The 18,894-nt window shown below is 22.8% G+C and overlaps 1 protein-coding gene across 1 annotated transcript; it reads right to left on the bottom strand.

Annotated features, from left to right (window-relative positions):
* Positions 1 to 7,264: 7,264 nt before the first annotated feature.
* On the bottom strand, positions 7,265 to 16,363 carry LOC145839313 (uncharacterized). Its single transcript, XM_082946907.1, has 5 exons — positions 15,758 to 16,363; positions 12,202 to 12,285; positions 7,897 to 8,019; positions 7,465 to 7,621; positions 7,265 to 7,290 (listed from the first exon to the last, which is right to left on the bottom strand). The coding sequence occupies exons 1-5, from the start codon at positions 16,361 to 16,363 to the stop codon at positions 7,265 to 7,267; spliced, it is 996 nt and encodes a 331-aa protein (XP_082803033.1).
* Positions 16,364 to 18,894: the final 2,531 nt, after the last annotated feature.

Raw genomic sequence — 18,894 nt, 5'->3', positions numbered from 1 at the left:
AAAAAAGAAATAAGCATACAACACACTTTATTTTACATAATTTCTAAAGTATCCGTATAAACAACTTAAATATGCAAATATTTTATATATTTTAAAATATAAAACGAGATAAAAGTTTTTCAAATTTATTTGTAATAGTTAATACTAATATTATTCCTTATATTTAAAAAAATTGTAACAGGACACATTTAATTTTTTTTTAATTTATTTAAGTACTTTAGAATTATGTCTTATTCAAAACTTTATTTTACTAAAAAAAAATGAATTGAAAAAGAAATAAAACTATACTGAAGTTTTAAGTTTTATAATATAAATTGACGTAATTATCAAGTTTAAAAGTAATCCTACTAATGTTAAATAACTTTGCTCTACTAATAGAGTTTGTTAGATTAAAATCAAACTAAGATTAAACTATAGTTTTTAAATATTTTACGAGAAACCAATTACTTTAGATGTACTTTTTATAAGAAATTAAAAATTCTAGTTTGGTATACGAACTTTTTCTGCTTACATAAACTGGGCCTTGAATGCATAAGGCCTTGAATACATTCAAGGCATCTAGAGTATGTAGCTGAGGAGAGTTCTCTGCTCTCACTAAAAGTGAAAAATTCTCTCCCTTTTTGTATTTAAATGTTTATAAATTTTGTTTTTAATACACTTTTTTTTTCCAAGAAAACTCAAATCATAAATAAATAATATAAAACAAGTATATTAATTTAAATACTTAGTTAAATGTTATTATAGTATTTTAGATATTATTTCTTCAACAAAACTTACATTTCTTAGAATATTACTTTCTTTTATTTTACGAAATAATGTTCATATACACTCTTTCATTTTATGACCTATAGAAAAATGACTAAACTAAATTTATAATTTTACAAATATCCTAAGTTTTGATAAACTAAGACGTGTTTTAAAATAATGTTTTAGATGTTTAGATATTTAAATCATTATGTTTTTTACACAACTTATTAAATTTAAAGTTAGTTGAAAAAAAAATTATATTTCTATCAGCAGGAAAAAAAAACTTGGCTTTTTTTATTTTTTAAAGAGTTTGTAAAACTCTACAGTGCTATAAAACTTTGTATAGATCAATCGTTTAACTTTTTTGAATAGTTATTTGCTACATACAGAAGCATAAAAGCTGTACACAACATTCTTTTCACAATTAGTGTAGTTATATAGCTTATCTCTGAATAAAATCTACTTATATTTTTATAAAATTTTTTCTAGATTTATAAATTTTCTGCCTATATTTGTTTTGAATGAAGTACAGAATAGGGGATTATACCAAATTATATTTCGCTTCCTTTTATTTTTATCGGTCGTTTTGTTTTTTTGTTCCGTTGCTTCAAACTTAAGTTTATCAGTGTAATAGCATTTTTCGTTATGAATTCATAATCTTGTTCTGTCTTTAAAAAGTTTTCTTTGTTGCTTGATTTTTTTTTAAATGTCGACTAATTACTTTTTGAGTAGCTAGAACATTTATTTTTATACATAATTTTTGCGTTTTTATTTTTATAAGGCATATAGAAGTAATCATACAAGTAAAGCTTTACATCCAGGTAATCAGTCAACATTGGTGATTCCATAGTGACTCTTAATCTTATAAACTTGAAGAAGGCGTGCGTTTGTTTTTTTAGCCTTTCAACTTTAAAGCCCTAAGATTTTGGCAGTACAGCTAGACAAGCGTCCCTGTACAACCCAACTCTTTCTAAACCAAAGATATTTTTAAACCCATCTAACAAAAAATGAACTACTAATTCAATTCGCTACATCAAAAAGAGAGCTGGTGTTATTTGCTCTCTTCTTTTGCCACAGGTTTCCTTGTTCATAAAGTACTGATTTATATGCGTTTTTTATTAGACTTAAGTTTTCAGTAGGTACGGTAATATAATTTCCAGAAATTTTTAGTGATTTTAATACCAATTTTTTTGCTGAAACAAGGAAAAAGTATATAAGTTAATTAAGGTTATTATTAAAACTTGAACACCTTCTACATAACCCATTTGAAGGGCTTTTAAATAATTCATCGGAAATGTACGATTTTGAAAGTACTGGTACATATGTTTCATAAAGCTTTAATCATCAGCCAGTTAAGTTCAAAATTAAAAGCACTGTAATAAACATGTATGCAAAAGTTATGCAAAAAAATAACAAAAAAACAATATGACGTAATATTGTGCATTAAAAAAGTTCAGTATAAAAACTGGCTGATGACTAAAGCTTTACGAAACATATGTACCACTATTTTTAAAATCGTTCGTTTCCTTTAAATAATATATATATATATATATATAACAAGGTTATTATTCAAACTTCAACAAACTGGAACTACTTATTTAATACAAATTATATTTAGAAATGTTAAGTTATTAAGTTTGTACATTTTTTATCATAGTAGTTCAAATTCCATCAACTAAACAACCAAAAATTGTCACACTCAGACTATGACTATTTGAAAACTTTAAATCTCAGGCAAATTTAGTCTTTTTTAAGTTTTTAGCTTGAATTGCTTTTTGTATGCTAAAACATTAGGCAAGTTTTGGTCTTTCGGACTAAGTTTTTGCTTTCAAGAGTTGTATATTATATTTATGGTGTATGTTTTGTTCAACTCACAGTGTTGGTTTCAATTAAAACATATTTTAAATTTTAAATCTTGCAGCTGATATAATTTTAGTTATTATTTGCATTAATTGTATACATATAAGTTTGAACAATAAGTGTTGCCAAAAAAACACGGAAAAGCTTTGAATTTAACAATTTATACTTAACAAGGCTGAAAAAGCCTTGAATTTGAGAACTATTGAAAAAACTAGAACAATTTTACATGAAAACAATTTTTACATGTAAAGTAATGAAATTTCGATTTGAAACAAAATATCTACCGTATAAATATTTTTTTATCAAAAAATACATTTAAAATAGCTTAACAGTATCTTTTAAACTTTTCCATACTGTTAAAGACAGTTTTTTACCTTTAACTTAATTTTTTGTTCTTCTCTGTTGTACTATAAAATTTTTTTAAATTGGTGCATTGCCCCTTTGCTTTTAAAATGTCTCTATCTATTGTTGTGCTTTGTAATGGAACTAAACCTAGAAATTCTTCTAAAATGTCAAAATTAGTATAACTATCTTTAATAAAAATTCTAAAGTAAGCAACAACTGTTGTTTCAGGGCTCTCATCTTATCAGATTTATTTAAGTCCTAATTTGGTTTATGCGGCTTAATAATCTTCAGACGTTTCCTAAACACGACTTCGTTTAGAAAATGAGAAAATAAACAAAAATGTTTTATTTACGCCAACACAAATTATCTAAAAAAATTTTCAACACTAAACTGTATCTAATAGTAATTACTATTGCTATTTTATAGTTTGCCTTGAAAGTTTTTTCTGATCAGTCTGTAGTTACTGAAAATAATCACGTGGGTTTTTTTAACTGACTTAAGTGGTTAATTTTTTTTTTTTTTGTTTTTCCCAATAGCTCCAATTTAACGAATTATAGTTCTTATAGCTTGTCTTATAATTCACATTTGCTCTTTTTTAATGAAGTATTTTTTGCAGATAAACAATTACTATAATGCTTAATAAAAATAGGTTTTTCTATTTCATTGATAGCTTAATATTTTTTATACATTTGTTAAAAATGTTTAAAAACAAACTGTCTACTCAAGATAAATTATAAGAATTTTTTTAGTTATATAATTAATTCACTGTTAAGTTAAAACTGTTAATGAACTTCGATATTTCTTTATTTTGTAAATTTTATTTTAAAACAGGGTTGCCAAACAAACAGACTAGTTTAAAAATTTTAGAGACTCAGACTGTAGTCCTCTAGGGCCTGTGGTAGAAACTACATTTAATTGGGGGAATTCCCTTTTTTTGTGCTAAACGCTTAGCGCGTTTAGCTCTTAAGGTTTTTACTGAATTTACCTTACTCATTAGGTTTAATTTATTTATTAGTATGTATGTAATAAAGTTAATATAAATAATTTCTTTAATGAAGTGAGTTTATAAAATATATGTTATTAATATGATAAGTAGAAAGTAGAATGACAAAACAGCCATTTTATCAGTAGAATAAAACTGCGAATATAAACACAACGAGTAAACACCAAATTCTTCAAATTAAAATGTCTTAGTAATGTTCTTCAAGTGTCTGAATGTCACAATCTTAAAAACAAAATAGGTCTTACTTATAATACAGAGTCTTAATATATGATGTGCTTCATGTACAACGATGGCTAAACTAAGCACAATATAATACGATAATGCAAATAAACATCAAGATCTTATAAAATGAAAATAATGAAAAAGTTCTTATAATCAATTCATGTGCCTCTCGCACGGTCTTATGGCTTGACTGAGCGCAATAACAAACATTCTTAAAGTTTTATTATATATTGATTTGATAAACAGTTGTCAAACGCCCCTCGCGATTATTAAAAACAACGAAATATCCATATTGTTACAAGACTAGGTTAAAGCTGTTTAAGAAATTTTTTTAAAACTCAGGTGTATCTAAAACTTTCTTTATTAAACACTTTGAATAAATCTTTAAATTCTCAGAATAGTTTTTATGTCTATAATTTAATTTACTAATTGTAATATTTTTGTAATAATGATATTTAAGTAATGTATTTAAGACATGTTTTACAGAAAGTTTATAGCTATTTTAACTTTCACTTTTTAGACGTATTTGCTTTTAAAGTAGCAACCGTGTTAATAATTTATTTTTGATAGAATATTTTAATAATGCATTCAAGCACTGATTATCTTAAAAAATAAACAGAAATAAAGAGTATAAACAGACATTGTTTTTTTTAGTGAACTAATAATTACTGAATTTTCAAAAGAGTGTAAACTATTTAAGACGCAAAAACTATTTTCAAAATTAACATTTTTTAAAATGTTAAAAGACGGTTCATAATATAAATATTGTATAATTTATTACCATAAATATTTTTTAAGGTCAGTTTTAATAGAAAGTTAGGTTGTAAGTAGTGAAATTAAAATATTAAGTTTTACTCATCTAATGTTTAAAATAAAACATATTTTGTTAAGACTTAAGTATATTATATAATGTAAGTTCTATTCCCATTAATACTTATATATCAAAAACTTAACGAACCACCTTTTAACATTTAAAAATAACTTAATTTTAGGCATTCTTTGTGTAGCTTAAAGTCATTTAAAGTAATAAAGTGGTAAATATAAAACTAAGTTTGGAATGATTAAAACTAAATCCTAAAGATTATTCAATTATCACTAAATCTAAAACTGTGGCCCGCGAAGATTTTGAAAGCATGAAATTTGGCCCGCGAGCTACAACTGCCTGCCGACTCCTGTTTTAGCATATCAAATTCTTTTAAATATTTCTTGTTTTTAATCTTTGCAGCTTTGATTTTTAACGGACGGACCATGTCCGTTAAGCTTAATAATTATATTTAAACGTTTTCTAAAAATTTGCATTAAAACTTAATCATTTCATATTGCTTTAGGTTAAGATCTAAATTGTTAGTATTAATTATAAAACTTATGATTTTTTGAAATAATTATTTTAAGTTTGATGATCAAATTGAATTATACATGGCAATAATCTAAACAAGACTAAAGTATAAAGACCTGAAAAGTTCACGATAGTTTTGAAACTACCATATTTTGCAGACATATCACGTGTGTTTGAGGAAAAAAAAAAGTCTTATCGAAATAAACAAACAATGAAATACTCTGAGAATTATATTTGTCTTGAAATCAGTATTAAAAGTGCATTTAAAAGGCCTAAAACTAGAGTTAAATAAAAATTGTATAGTACACAAATTAAACTGGTTCTATAAAAGAAGCTATGTCAGATAAACTTCTAAATAATTTAAAACTGGGATCGAATTTTCTTTACCTAAATGTGTGTTGAAATTATTAAAAGTGAAACCTCAAATTAAGACAAACGCTTCTTATTGCTTAAAAATAAATAAATAATAAACATTAAGCAAATAATTAGTAACGTTTAGATTTAAAATTAATACTTCTCACAATATTTTGTTGATAATGTTTTATTTAGCTTCTAGTATAAGTTATTTATTAATTATTACATTAATATAAGCCTACTTATACTACAAAAATCAAGCATTATCGTAGATACTTACTTTATTTAATAAATATTTTAATAAATAATAATAAAAAGTAGTGCTCTAAAGCGTTTGATTAAAGATATGAAAGCATTTAGTTTAACTTAGTTAAGAATTATTTTAGTCGGAAAATTTTGTGCGCAATTACCGAAAGCAAAATAATTGATCTACACTTATAACTAACTTATTTTCTAAAACTAAGAAAATAAAATATCAAACCATAAATTGTTTAAACATTTTAATTTAAGCAAAAAGCATCCTTGCTATATTCAATTATAAAATCTTGATGTATTTATTATTATTAATTTATTAAATTTTTTAAGTTCTGATAGTTACAATAGTCAAACAAAAAACTAGTTATGAATTACTCTCGTAAATTTTGTAACTAGTGTTTTAAAATTACCTTATTTTTAGTTTTATCAATTTTTTATAATATTAAAAGTATATAAATTCAAATAATTAAACAAACAATAATTAACGAGAACTAAAAATTCTACAAACGTTTAAGTTACTGTCACTAGTGCTTACGTACATTTTGAAGTTAATTAAAAAAAAACAACAAATATATAAATTAATGACTTTTATCGATTCCAAAGATTCTTTTTCGAATATGAACCTACAACATGGAACAAATAAATTTACACAAAAAAGAATAGCATTGTTTATCAGTATTATATATATATATATATATTTTGATACTTATTTATACATCACTTAACAAAATTTTTAAGTTTTCTCATATTAAATTGTCAAATGAAAAAAAAACCGCTTTAAAAAAAAATATTTAGAATTGTGTTCAGATATTGTTGTAAGATACTTTTTAAATTTTGAGCTTAAGTTTTGATTGCTGTTTCTTTATTTAACTCCTTACGATTAGTTCGTAGATGTTATCAAAAAAGTTATTATTAACCTAAAAGAAACAAACTTCAACAAAAAAAAAACATATACAATATAAAATCATTAAAAAAAAAATCTATTTATGAGACTTCATGGCTTGTATTTACTTGAATACTTCTATTTAACAAAAAAGGTTATGAAAAAAGTATATATAAACAAAGTTTTAAGTTTTTATATTTTTTTATGGATTTCGTTTTTTATAACTGACTCTTTAAACATTAAAAAAGAATAAAAAAAGCTAGTGCAACGTAGGATGATGCAAATCTGTAAACAGTACATAACACTATAGAGTGTATTTAAAGATTTTATAAACCGCAATCTAGCTTTTAGGAACAAGGAGTCATTATTAGAGTACAAAATGCTAATAACAATTGTATTTAGAGTTGTATTCAGATATTGCGTTTAGATAGTCATAAACGATTGTTCTTTGTATTTTACATTTCAGTTCTGATTGTTGTTCTTTACTAATCTCCTTATGATGAGTACGTACGTGATGATTACGACTAGCAGGATAAGTAAACCATTTTCCACATTCTGCACAACCATAAGGTTTTTCCCCTAAGTGAATTCTAAAGTGTTCAACTAAATGAATTTTCTGACTGAATTTTTTTTTGCAAATATCACATTCATAAGCTTTTACTTTATTATGGGTCAACATATGACGATTCAAATTACTTTTTTTTGAAAATTTCTTCTGACAGACTTCACACTGATGTTCTTTTATTCCAGTATGAAGTAACATGTGTGTTTTACACTACTTCTTACTGTAAAACTTTTGTCACACAAATAACATTTGAATGCTTTTTCTTTAGTATGAGTAACCATGTGCTTTTTCAAATGATGTTTATGTGCAAATTCTTTTAAACAAACATGACATTGAAATTCTTTACTACCACTATGTACCAGCATATGTCTTGTTAAACTGCCTTTCTGAGCAAAACTTTTCCCACATTTTTCACACTTATAGGGCTTTTCTCCCGTATGAACTCTTTGGTGAACTGTAAATTTTGACTTACATTTAAAATTTTTCTTGCAAATATCACAACTGAAACATTTAGCATTAAAGTTACTTCCAGACGGTCCATTATTAATCATAGTAAGTAATTAAATCCTTATAAGAACTAAAGGTAAATATTCTTTTTTATTTATTGATATTTACTTTTAGTTGATAACATATGATAATGTCAACATAAAGATTAATCTAATTACATTTTAACTTTGTAACCTTTTAGAGTTGAGCATTAAAAAAATAAGATTTTTTATTCTTTTATAACTGTTTTATATTTTTTGCTCTAATTATGATTTATGAATATCTTTTGATGATTTGTAAACATGTCATTTATCTAATTTTAAAATCACTAATTCTATAACTATATTAACTTCTTACAATCTACACTTTGAATTTTTTTTTTACCAGTTTGAACTAACATATGTGTCTTAACATATCCTTTTCGAGTAAAACTTCTGTCAAAAAATGTTACATTTAAAGTTTTTATCTTTAGTATTAGTGACAATTTGCTGTTTTAATACTTGCTTTTATGTAAATTCTTTCTAAGAAACCATATATTTAAATTCTTTCTTATCACTATGTACCAACATGTATCTTATAAAATTACTTTTGTAATTAATGTTTTATTACAAACATCACAGTTGTATTGAATATCTTCACTATGAATTCTTTTGTGACTATTAAAATAGTATTAACTTTTGAAGTATTTCTTGCAAGTATCACAATTGATACTTTTAGCCTATATTTTACTATTCAGTTGACCAAAATTGTCCATAGATTTAAATAATCTAGCTGAACTTTTGTTAAATTAATTAACCTTAAAAGTTAAATTGTGGAATATAAAGTTTGTAGTAAATTAATATCTGTTGTTTTTTAGAAGCAATAGGGTAATGGAAAATATTTTATAGATATTGCTGTTTGCTTGTTTTTTATATCATGAATTTATTTTATAGCTTCTAAACATAACAAGTAAAGTAATTAAAATAAAATTTGTTCTCTTATTTTTCAAAAATGACTTAATAAAAATTTTTATAAAATTTTTTAAACAATTAAACTAACATAGATGTAATAATATTTTTTTACACAAAAAGTTAATAATTATGTTAAATTTTTATAAGTGCCTTTCAATACTAATTATAGTTATGAATTAAACAAAAACATTATTTAATCAAAGAATTTTAATAAAAATAAAAAACCTGGATATATTTTTGTCTATCATTTATTTGTCAACTATAGACTAAGTTTTTTTTAGTATTCTAATTTAAGTTTTATTTTAGTAAGGTTTATTATAAACTTTATATATTTTTTTAAAACTTAATATACATTGATATAACCAAGGTGGCCACCGGTTTTTGATAAATTTATTTCAGAATTTATTTAAAGTTTTTTAAAGTAACTCTACTTTTAGTGTAATTTTAAATTCAAAGTAAAAGACCGTGTTAATTGGTAACGCAACATTTAAAAGATACTGTAAAGCTACTTTAAATATGCTTTTAGATATAAAAAGTTTTGATAAAGATAAAAAATTTTTGTCGATATTATAGACATATATCGTGTTAAATTGAAATTCTATTACTTAAGATCTAAAATAGTATAAAATTTTAGGTATTTTAGTAATATTTCTCATAATTCCAGGTTTTAAATTTTCTTTTAGATTTCTCAAATTCCAAGATTCAGGTTTAGTAGCCAATCTGTTAGCAGTGTGAAGCTTTGCTAAAATTTTATTCTCGAATTAAAGTTATTTATTGTTTAAAAGAAAGCTAAAAAATTATGTATATCATCATAAAACTAAAGATAACCGAATTATTTGAAAATTACTACAAACTAGTAAAAAGCAACAACCATGTGTCTTAGTTATTAACTTGTATAAAGATGTTTCAAAAACTTTATTAATTTTGTGGTTTAATTTTGGAAAAAACATAGACACTTCTTTTTATTACTATTAATCTAGGGTTGATTAATCTAGGGATGACATTTTTAAGTATTTTGGCTAAAAGCAAAGCAACAAACTGTTTAAATAGAACGTTGAAAACCGGGTATAAGTATTGCAGAAAATTGTTTGTTGAGGAAAAAAATACATTTATATGTAAGACAAGAAACTGTTTAGACTCGAGCAACCCCTATAAAATATTAAGAAAAATAGTTTCAACAAAAAACGATGGTTAGTAAGATATTATCACTTAATTTGCTAAAATTTGCTAAAAAATTTTATAACTATTAATAGCCTGTTTTTAATAAGAAACTATTAAAAAATCTATGCTATATATCTGGATTATACATAGTTGCTTTAATTGTTATTACTTAGTTAAAATCATTATTTTTTTAATTAAAAGAAAAACTTCATCTATAACAAACATTACTTTTTGATAATTAAAAATTGAGCTCCATTAAAACAGATTCTAGCACATATTTTAAAAATTTGTTATGTTTAAACTTTTTGGCTTTGATTTTTTAATTTTACAAAGACTGACCATATCAGTTAAGCTACTCATAACGGACTTAATAAAATTAATTATATTTAAACATTTTCTAAAAATCGGTATTAAAACTAAATAGTTTCATGTTATTGTAGGGTTAAAATCTAACTTGTTAGTAATTAATTTTAAAATTATTGACTTTTTTAAATAAATATTCCAATTTTGATAATCAAATTAAACTATACATGGCAATGAGCCAATGACCTAAACAAGACCTGAGAAGTTCTAGGTAGTTTTAAAACTTCTGCATATTGCAGACATATCACGTGTGTTTGAGAAAAATAAATAAAAGTCTTAACAAAGTAAACGTACAATGAAGATTTCTGAGAATTATATTTGTTTTAAAATCAGTATTAAAAGTACAGTTAAAAGGCCTAATACCAGAACTAAATAAAATTTATATAATAAACAAATTAAACTGCTTCTATAAATTAATCTATATCGGACAAGCTTCCAAGTAATTTAAAACTAGGATAGATTTTTTTTACCTAAATATGTGTTGAAATTTTAAAAAGTAAATCCTAAAGTTAAGACAAACGCTACTAAAAAATTCAGAATAGCCGAAAATTAAATAAATATTAATCAGTAAGCAAAAAGTTTATAATACCTAGATTCAAAATATTTTTTTTTCGCAATAATTTTTTGACCTTGTCAAGTTAGAAGGTTTATCAAAATTAATAAAATGTGTTTAAAGTTCTCTTATTAGTTTAACTAACTATTTTGTTTCCTTTAATTTTAATTTAGATTTAATTATTGATTACTTTATATTTATTCATACTCTCATTTATCACTTAATTAGTTTATTTACTCGTTTGTTTTTGAAGCAAAATGTTTATATAGTTTTGTTTACCTCCTAGTATAAATTATTGATTACAAGTAATAGAATATATTAATTTTTCACAAAAAGATTATGAATTGTTACTTATTTGCACATCACTTAAACTTAATATTTTTAAAGATTTTTATTTTCATTATATGGTAGATAGTATCTATTTACTAACGATAACTTAAACAGTTGTTTGCTTTAGTTTCAAATTATATTTTCTGGCTAAAATTAATCAACACTAACAATATTTCTTAGTGAAAAAAGCTGAATGTTTTTTTTATACATTTATACTAATTGGTTAGTTATAACATTTGTATAAAAACTACTTTTACTTATAATAATCAAGCATTATTGTAAATATTAACATCATTTAATAAATATTTTATTAAATAAACTATAAAAAGTAGTGCTTCACCATTTATAAACGTTTGATTAAAGATAGGAAAACATTTAATAGATTTTTTTTTAAATATCTTACTTAGTAAATTTTGTGCATAATAACCGAAAACAAACGTAATTGATTTACGTTAATAACCTACTTTTTTTCTAAAACTAAGAATAAAAATTTTAAAGAAGATAAGTATAAAGTGTTTGAACATTTCAATTTAAATGAAAAAGTTTCCTTGCTACATTTATTTATAACATCTCTAATATTTTACTTTATTAGTTTTATAAGTTCTTATAGTTATAAAACCTAACAAACTATAAAACTAGTTTAGAAAAACTCTCTTAAACTAAACTTTAACTAGTGTTTAAAAATCACCTAATTTTTAGTTTTATTAAAATTCTTATCTTTAGTGTGAATAACTAAGTGTCTTTTTAAGTTAGATTTTTCAGTCTTTTATTTCACTATGTACCAGCATGTGTTTTGTAAAATTACCTTTTTGATTAAAACTTTTATGACAAATTTCACATTTGTATGGTTTTTCTCCAGTATGAATTCTTTTGTGAACTTTCAGACAAGATTTAGTTTTAAAAGTTTTCTTGCAATTATCATAAGAAACACCTTTAACAACTTCATTAATTTTCTTTTTGATAAATATTTAACATAATTTAATCTTAAATGCTAAAAGTTATGTTTATCAATGTAAAATAACTGAGATTGATGTACTTCATTTAAATTAAAAAATATTTAATTTTTGAATGATTACTTACCATTAATAAAAACTATTAAAAAAAATTGTTTGTTTTGAAAATTTTCATCTAAGTTTGTTAGACATCACGTATTAAAATAAAATAAATTGAATACTTTAGTAAGTATCTTTAAAATTTTTGCAAATGTTTCTATCAAAAAAAAAATGTTCAAAATAAATCTGAAAAATTTCTGTATATCATCATATAACTAAAAATAACCAAATCATTTTAAAACTACTACAAATTAGTAAATAGTAACCCTCATGTGTCTTAGTTATTTACTTGTATAATAGATGTTTTTAAAACCTTAATAGTGTTGTGTTGAAGTTTTGGAATAAGACATAAATACTTGTTATAAATGTTTTTAATCTTGTTAGGGACTTTTTGATTATTGATATTTACATTGATCATTTATAAAAAATACGTTTTTATTAAAAACAGGGACACTGTTTAGGCTGGTTTTTAATGTGACTCCTGTAAAATATTAGGAGAAGTAACAAACAAAAACGATGTTTAATTATATATTCTCACTTATTTTAATAAATTTGCTTGTGTAATTTTTAAAAACTTTGAACTTGGTTTTGATGGTATTGAAAGTTTATATTTATTAAAAACCTGTTTATAAAAAAAAATGTCAAGTAATATATGCTCTTAACTATACGACTTGGTGTACAACTCGATGACTGAAATGTTCTTTTGTACAACAATGAATGTACCCAGAATCAAATGTTTTAGAACAATTTTGTCGTTCAATAAACAATACACAATGCAGCTTTTGTTTTACTTAATTTAAAACGTTATTCTATTGTTTTTATTATAAAAAATATCTATTTCTATAACAAACATTTGTTTAAGTTTTGATAATAATGTTTTTTTTAAACTCTAGCTTTTTTTTGCTATATTATTTTCTTTGATATATTTTTTCTATTTATTCGCTGTGGCCTTAATTGTTATAATAAAAAAAAACTATTTCATTTAAACTTCTCAAATACATACATTAATATACATAACTAATTTTAATAATTCTCTTAAAACTAGTACTAAAATTAAGTTATGTCATGTTATTTTAGGTTTCAAAAATGATTTATTAGTATTAATACTCCTAAGTTTTTTTTAATATTTTAAATTTGAAAGTCAAACTAAATTTTTCACAATAATAACTTAAACAAACCTAAGGTATAAAGACCTCAAGAGTTCCCGGTAGTCTCAAATCTATCATACAATAAAGATATATAACGTGTGTTTGAAAAATAAAAATTAAAAACGTTATCGAAGTCAAAGTATAGTAAAACAAATCAAAAAATTATATTTGTTTTAAAACCGATGTCAAAAAAAATTGAAAGATCTGATACTCAATCACAACAAAAGTTGTTTAGTGTACAAATTCAAATTCTTAAAAAAAAAACATGTATCTGACAAACTTTCAAATATTTAAAGCTATAATCGAAAGAAATTTTACTTAAATTTGTGTTAATATGTTTAAAGAAAAATCTGGAAATAAAACAAAGCAACGACAAACGCTACTAAAATATTCTGAATAGCTGAAAAAACATTATGCAAATAGTTATAAAAATAAAAAAAAATACTATTGCGACAAAGTTTTTTATAAAGTTCAGATAAAGGTATATTAATCAAAATGAAAAACTTAATTTATAATAGAGTCTCTTTACTTATGTAAACTGACCATTTTGTTTATTTTAATGTGGGTCGGCTGCAGTTGTGAGTTTTTGGAAATGTTTTTTTTCATAACATTATGCAAAAGAGGTAAGCTGACAATACAACAGAATATCAAAAACATTTATACCTTTATCCCATTACAACCTTACCCTAATATATAAAAAATAAACAGAAAAAAGTTTTCTTACTTATAATTCAAAAAAAATAATTAAAATAGTAGCTAATCATAAGCGACCTTGGAAATTACAGCCGACGCTTAATATAGCAATACACAAAAAAAAAATATTAGAGTTTTTTTACATAAATCTATTTAAAAACTACTTCATACTTAAATATTAGATATTAATTGGAAAACATAAAACAAAAATAGATTAAAGTTCGAAGAAAACAAACTAAATTTTCTAAATAAATCTTAAAAAAGCATTAACAAATCTAAAAGATAATATAAAACTAGTATATACATAAAAAAATCTCTGTTCGGGCTTTTTATGTGAAAAAATGTATTAAATTTGTGTTTATACAGCGCGTAAACACAAGTTAAAGAACAAATTCTTTTAATTTGTTGGATAATTAACAAACCTTCTCTAAACTTCTTTAAAAATATGTCGAACTTTTATATATTTTAAATTTGTGGTAGTAGTTGTTAAAAAGTATAACTAATGTATTTCATATTTAGCTTAAAAAAAAACTATACAAAGTTAGTTTACAAAATAAAAAATTTAGATAATTAGACTTGTTTGCAATCAATAAATTTCCTGGTAATTGTTTTTCATTGTGGTAGAATTACACTAAAATATTGACCGACTGTTAGCAGCTTTCGACTGCAAAAAACACTGTTGAATTGTTACAAAGTGTTAGTGTGCAATTTCAAAAAAAAAAAAGACTATTCTAAAACGAACGTTTTTCAATACTAAGATAAAAAAATTATCATAAAAAGAATAGAATATTCGAACACTTAACCTGCTTTATTTTATTTTAACCTTTCAACTTACTTTTTATTCCTTTATTATTATCGCTTATTATAATTACTATAATTCAAAAACTAAGGTAAAAGTTATTAATTAACCTTTTAAATTAAGTCGTAACTAGTATTTTTTAAAATACTTGTTTTTTTTTATTCCGGACTAAAATTTTACAAAACTTCTAATCAATGTTTTTTTATTATTAAATTTATAAGCTTAAAAAGCTTAATTAACATCGAAAAAAAAATAGAAGTGTTGTAAACATTACAATTACTGTTTTTAGAGCTTACGTACCTTTTCAGTTTAGTCGTAAAACTATTATCAAGTATTTATGATATATATGAATTTAAGAGACTATTGTTTTATAAAACATACATCTAGTACACAAAACAATTTATAAAATACACAAAATTTAATCACTTTAAATCAGTATAATGTTTTTTTATACGAATTTATTCATCATTTAACAAGTATTCAATGTTTTCTAGTATTTACTAGTTTAATAAAAAACATACTGCTAACATTAGAGATATTTAGAATTGTGTTCAGATATTGCTTTGAGATAGTCATAAACAATTGTTCTTTGAATTTTGCATTTCAATGCTGATTGTTGTTCTTTACTTAGTTCCTTATGGAGAGTTTTTATATGCCTAGATCGATCAGAAACATCAGTATACCACTTTCCACAATTTGCACAACCATAAGGTTTTTCTCCTAAGTGAATTCTAAAATGTCTGACTAAACTACTTTTTTCTGATAATTTCTTCATGCAAATATCACATTCATGAGCTTTTATTTTGGAATGAGTCAACATTTGACGTTTCAAACTACTTTTGAAAGAAAATTTCTTCTTACAAAATTCACATTGAAAATCTTCCTTTTCTGTATGAATCAACATATGACTCTTTACACTACTCTTCTGAGTAAAACTTTTATCACACTGGTTACATTTGAAGTCTTTTTCTTTAGTGTGGGTAACCATGTGTCGATTTAAACCACTTTTTCGTGCAAATTCCTTCAAACAAACAATACATTGAAACTCTTTCTTTCCCCTCTGTAACAATATATGTCTTGTTAAACTGCATTTTTGCGTAAAACTTTTATCACAATCTTCACATTTGTAGGGCTTTTCTCCCGTATGAACTCTTTGGTGAACTGTAAAACGTGACTTAATTTTAAAACTTTTCTTGCAAACATCACAAATAAAACATTTAGCACTTAGGTTACTCCTAGTATGTCCATTATTATCCATAGTTAGCAATAAAAACCTTAGTAGAATAAAAGGTTATTTTTTACTATGTTTATTAAGTGGATTTACTTTTAGCTAATAACGTATAACAATGTCAACATACACACTAATATAACTATCTTTTTATTTTGGCACCTTTTAGATAAAAGCATGAAAAATTATGATGTTTTACTTGTTAAACAACAGATTTTATATTTTTATTGCTTTGTTTTCAAATTTATGAACATAATTTTATGATTACAAACATGCTCACTTATTTGAGTTAAAATATTACTATTTCTAAAAATAAATAAATTTAAAACCCATTTTTGAAAACTTTTTGTAATTTTTGTAAAAACTCAACAACTACTTTGAAAGATATTTAATATAATATATGAGAAAAAATTTTGATATATTATCAAAAACATGAATAAATCTTTTTATACTACTAAATATATTACTGTTAATTTTCAAGATAATTAGTAAATGTAGATTAAAATTATAAGTTTTCTTAAAGCAATTTGTAAAATTTACAATAATAAAAAAGGTTTAAAAGTAAAAAAAAATATTTTTATAAACTTCCTTTTAAATATCTTTAAATATATAAATTACCTTCTTACAAAACACATAAAAAACATTCAAATGATTTTTTTTTAACTGTGTTAATACCTTGTTTTAAACCTATATAAAAATATTTTACGAAGTGTCTACAAAGATAAAAGCATTCTACTTTTTGCTAATACATTTTAATTACAAAAAATAAAACAGATTACATATGCTTTGAACCTAAAACTTTACATTTTCATCAGAATATGTTTATTATTAATAAATATAAAAGTTCACTAACTTTACAGAAATATTTTAATATAAGACCATTACTATTTATTATTATATTTGATTAAACTAAAACATCACTGAAAAAGTTACAATCAGTAAATTTTTATATAATTTAATTTTTATTTTATTTTTAAACTATATGTTTAGTTAAGGCTTGAGTGGTAAAAGCTCGTAGTAAGTTGAAAAACTAAAATTTGAATACTATTTATTAATAAAACATTCTAATGAACACTTATAAAGTTTATGCTTTAATATAGAATAAACGCAATAACGCTTCTACTAAGTAAATGTTCAGAATTATTTGTACTTTTCATTAAAACACTATTTTAATTATTCAAGAATTAAAAAAGTAAAAACTTTAAAAATATTAATCTAAGCAAAATGTTAAACCTTAAAATTAAACTATATTTATTAATAACACAGTCTAATAAACACATAAAAACTTATAATTTAGGAAAAAAACATATTTTTTTTTGTTTATTATTTATATATTTTTAGTAAAACAATAAACACATTTTTTACTATTTAAAATATATATTTAAGTGTTTGTTTACAAAAGATCCTAGAGAAACAACTTCGCTAGAATATAAAACATTAACAAATGTACGTCCTTTCTTTATTACACTAACACACAGAAACATATGTTAGTGTAACAAAGAATGTATACTGTACAATTTGTTATTAATATATATCTTTTTATTAATTATAATCAATTTTTGATCTAAATTAATTGATATATACTATATTAAAACCAACATAGTAATATAGTATTATAGCAATAAATTTCAACTAAGTAAATGTTAATATTTATTTATATTTTTCTTTTAATCATTAATTTTATTGTTTAAAAATATTACAAATGTATGACATAATTTTCATTTTACCATTAGAATGAACAAAAGCAGTTTAAATATTAATAGCTTTTTTAAAGTTATTAAAAATTAAACTAAAAAATAAATAAGCTGTCTTAAAGTATAAATTAAAACAAAAAAAAAAAAGAAAAAATTGGTCATACTGTATACAAAATATAAATCAACTAACAAACTCGGAGCTTTAAATGTTTAAAGTAAATGTTTTTCACTAATTGATCATTAAATTTCTTTTATTAAAAACACAAGTATGAAATTAAAAATTTAATTCCTAACACTAATTATTTATAAGAGTTTATAAAAACATAATTTATTTTTTTGAATTGTTTAGTTGATTTATGTGAAACTTGAATAAAAAAACAAAATAATAAGTTTAATAAAAACTTAAAAACTAGTTTGTGATATCTTCTGTATAGTTACGATTAAGTCATTTAAAAAAATAAACTCTATGTATTAATTAGACTAAACTATTACTACTAAACTAATATAATTTAACTAGTTTTACAATTATTTATAAAAAGTAAAGGATTAGCTGTTGTAAAGATTTATATTAATACCGCTTAAAGAAAAATTAAACCACGAAACCTTAAAAACATTAAAAAATACTAAGTAAACACAATTTATATAAATTTAATAAAATACAAAAACGTGTGCTCAGCTATACTTTTAAATTAAATAAAAATTGAAATGACTGGATTCAGTATTAAAACCATTGTAAATAAATCAAAAGTTATTTTTACTATTTTATTACATCCTTGCAGTTTTAAAGTTGTTAAAGTAAATAATGATAAAAACTTGTATACTACTTTTCAAAAGTCTTGTAAAAATTATCCAAGTTCAGTTTAAACT

This window comes from Thalia democratica, chromosome 6, assembly GCF_965202585.1.
Source record: "Thalia democratica chromosome 6, ktThaDemo2.hap1.1, whole genome shotgun sequence".
Taxonomy (NCBI): domain Eukaryota; kingdom Metazoa; phylum Chordata; class Thaliacea; order Salpida; family Salpidae; genus Thalia; species Thalia democratica.
Note: the sequence above shows the minus strand (reverse complement) of the source record. Positions and strands in the feature narration are given on the sequence as shown.

Bases quoted from the DNA above. Each gene is read 5' to 3' on its own strand.
- LOC145839313 (XM_082946907.1), bottom strand. From the start codon at position 16,363: ATGGATAATAATGGACATACTAGGAGTAACCTAAGTGCTAAATGTTTT. The intron at 12,286-15,757 runs ATAAAAACTCTC...CTGAAAGTTCAC, and splicing joins TTTCTGATCGATCTAGGCAT to AAAAGAATTCATACTGGAGA. The intron at 8,020-12,201 runs ATGCTGGTACAT...TTTACAGTTCAC, and splicing joins AAGGTAATTTTACAAAACAC to CAAAGAGTTCATACGGGAGA.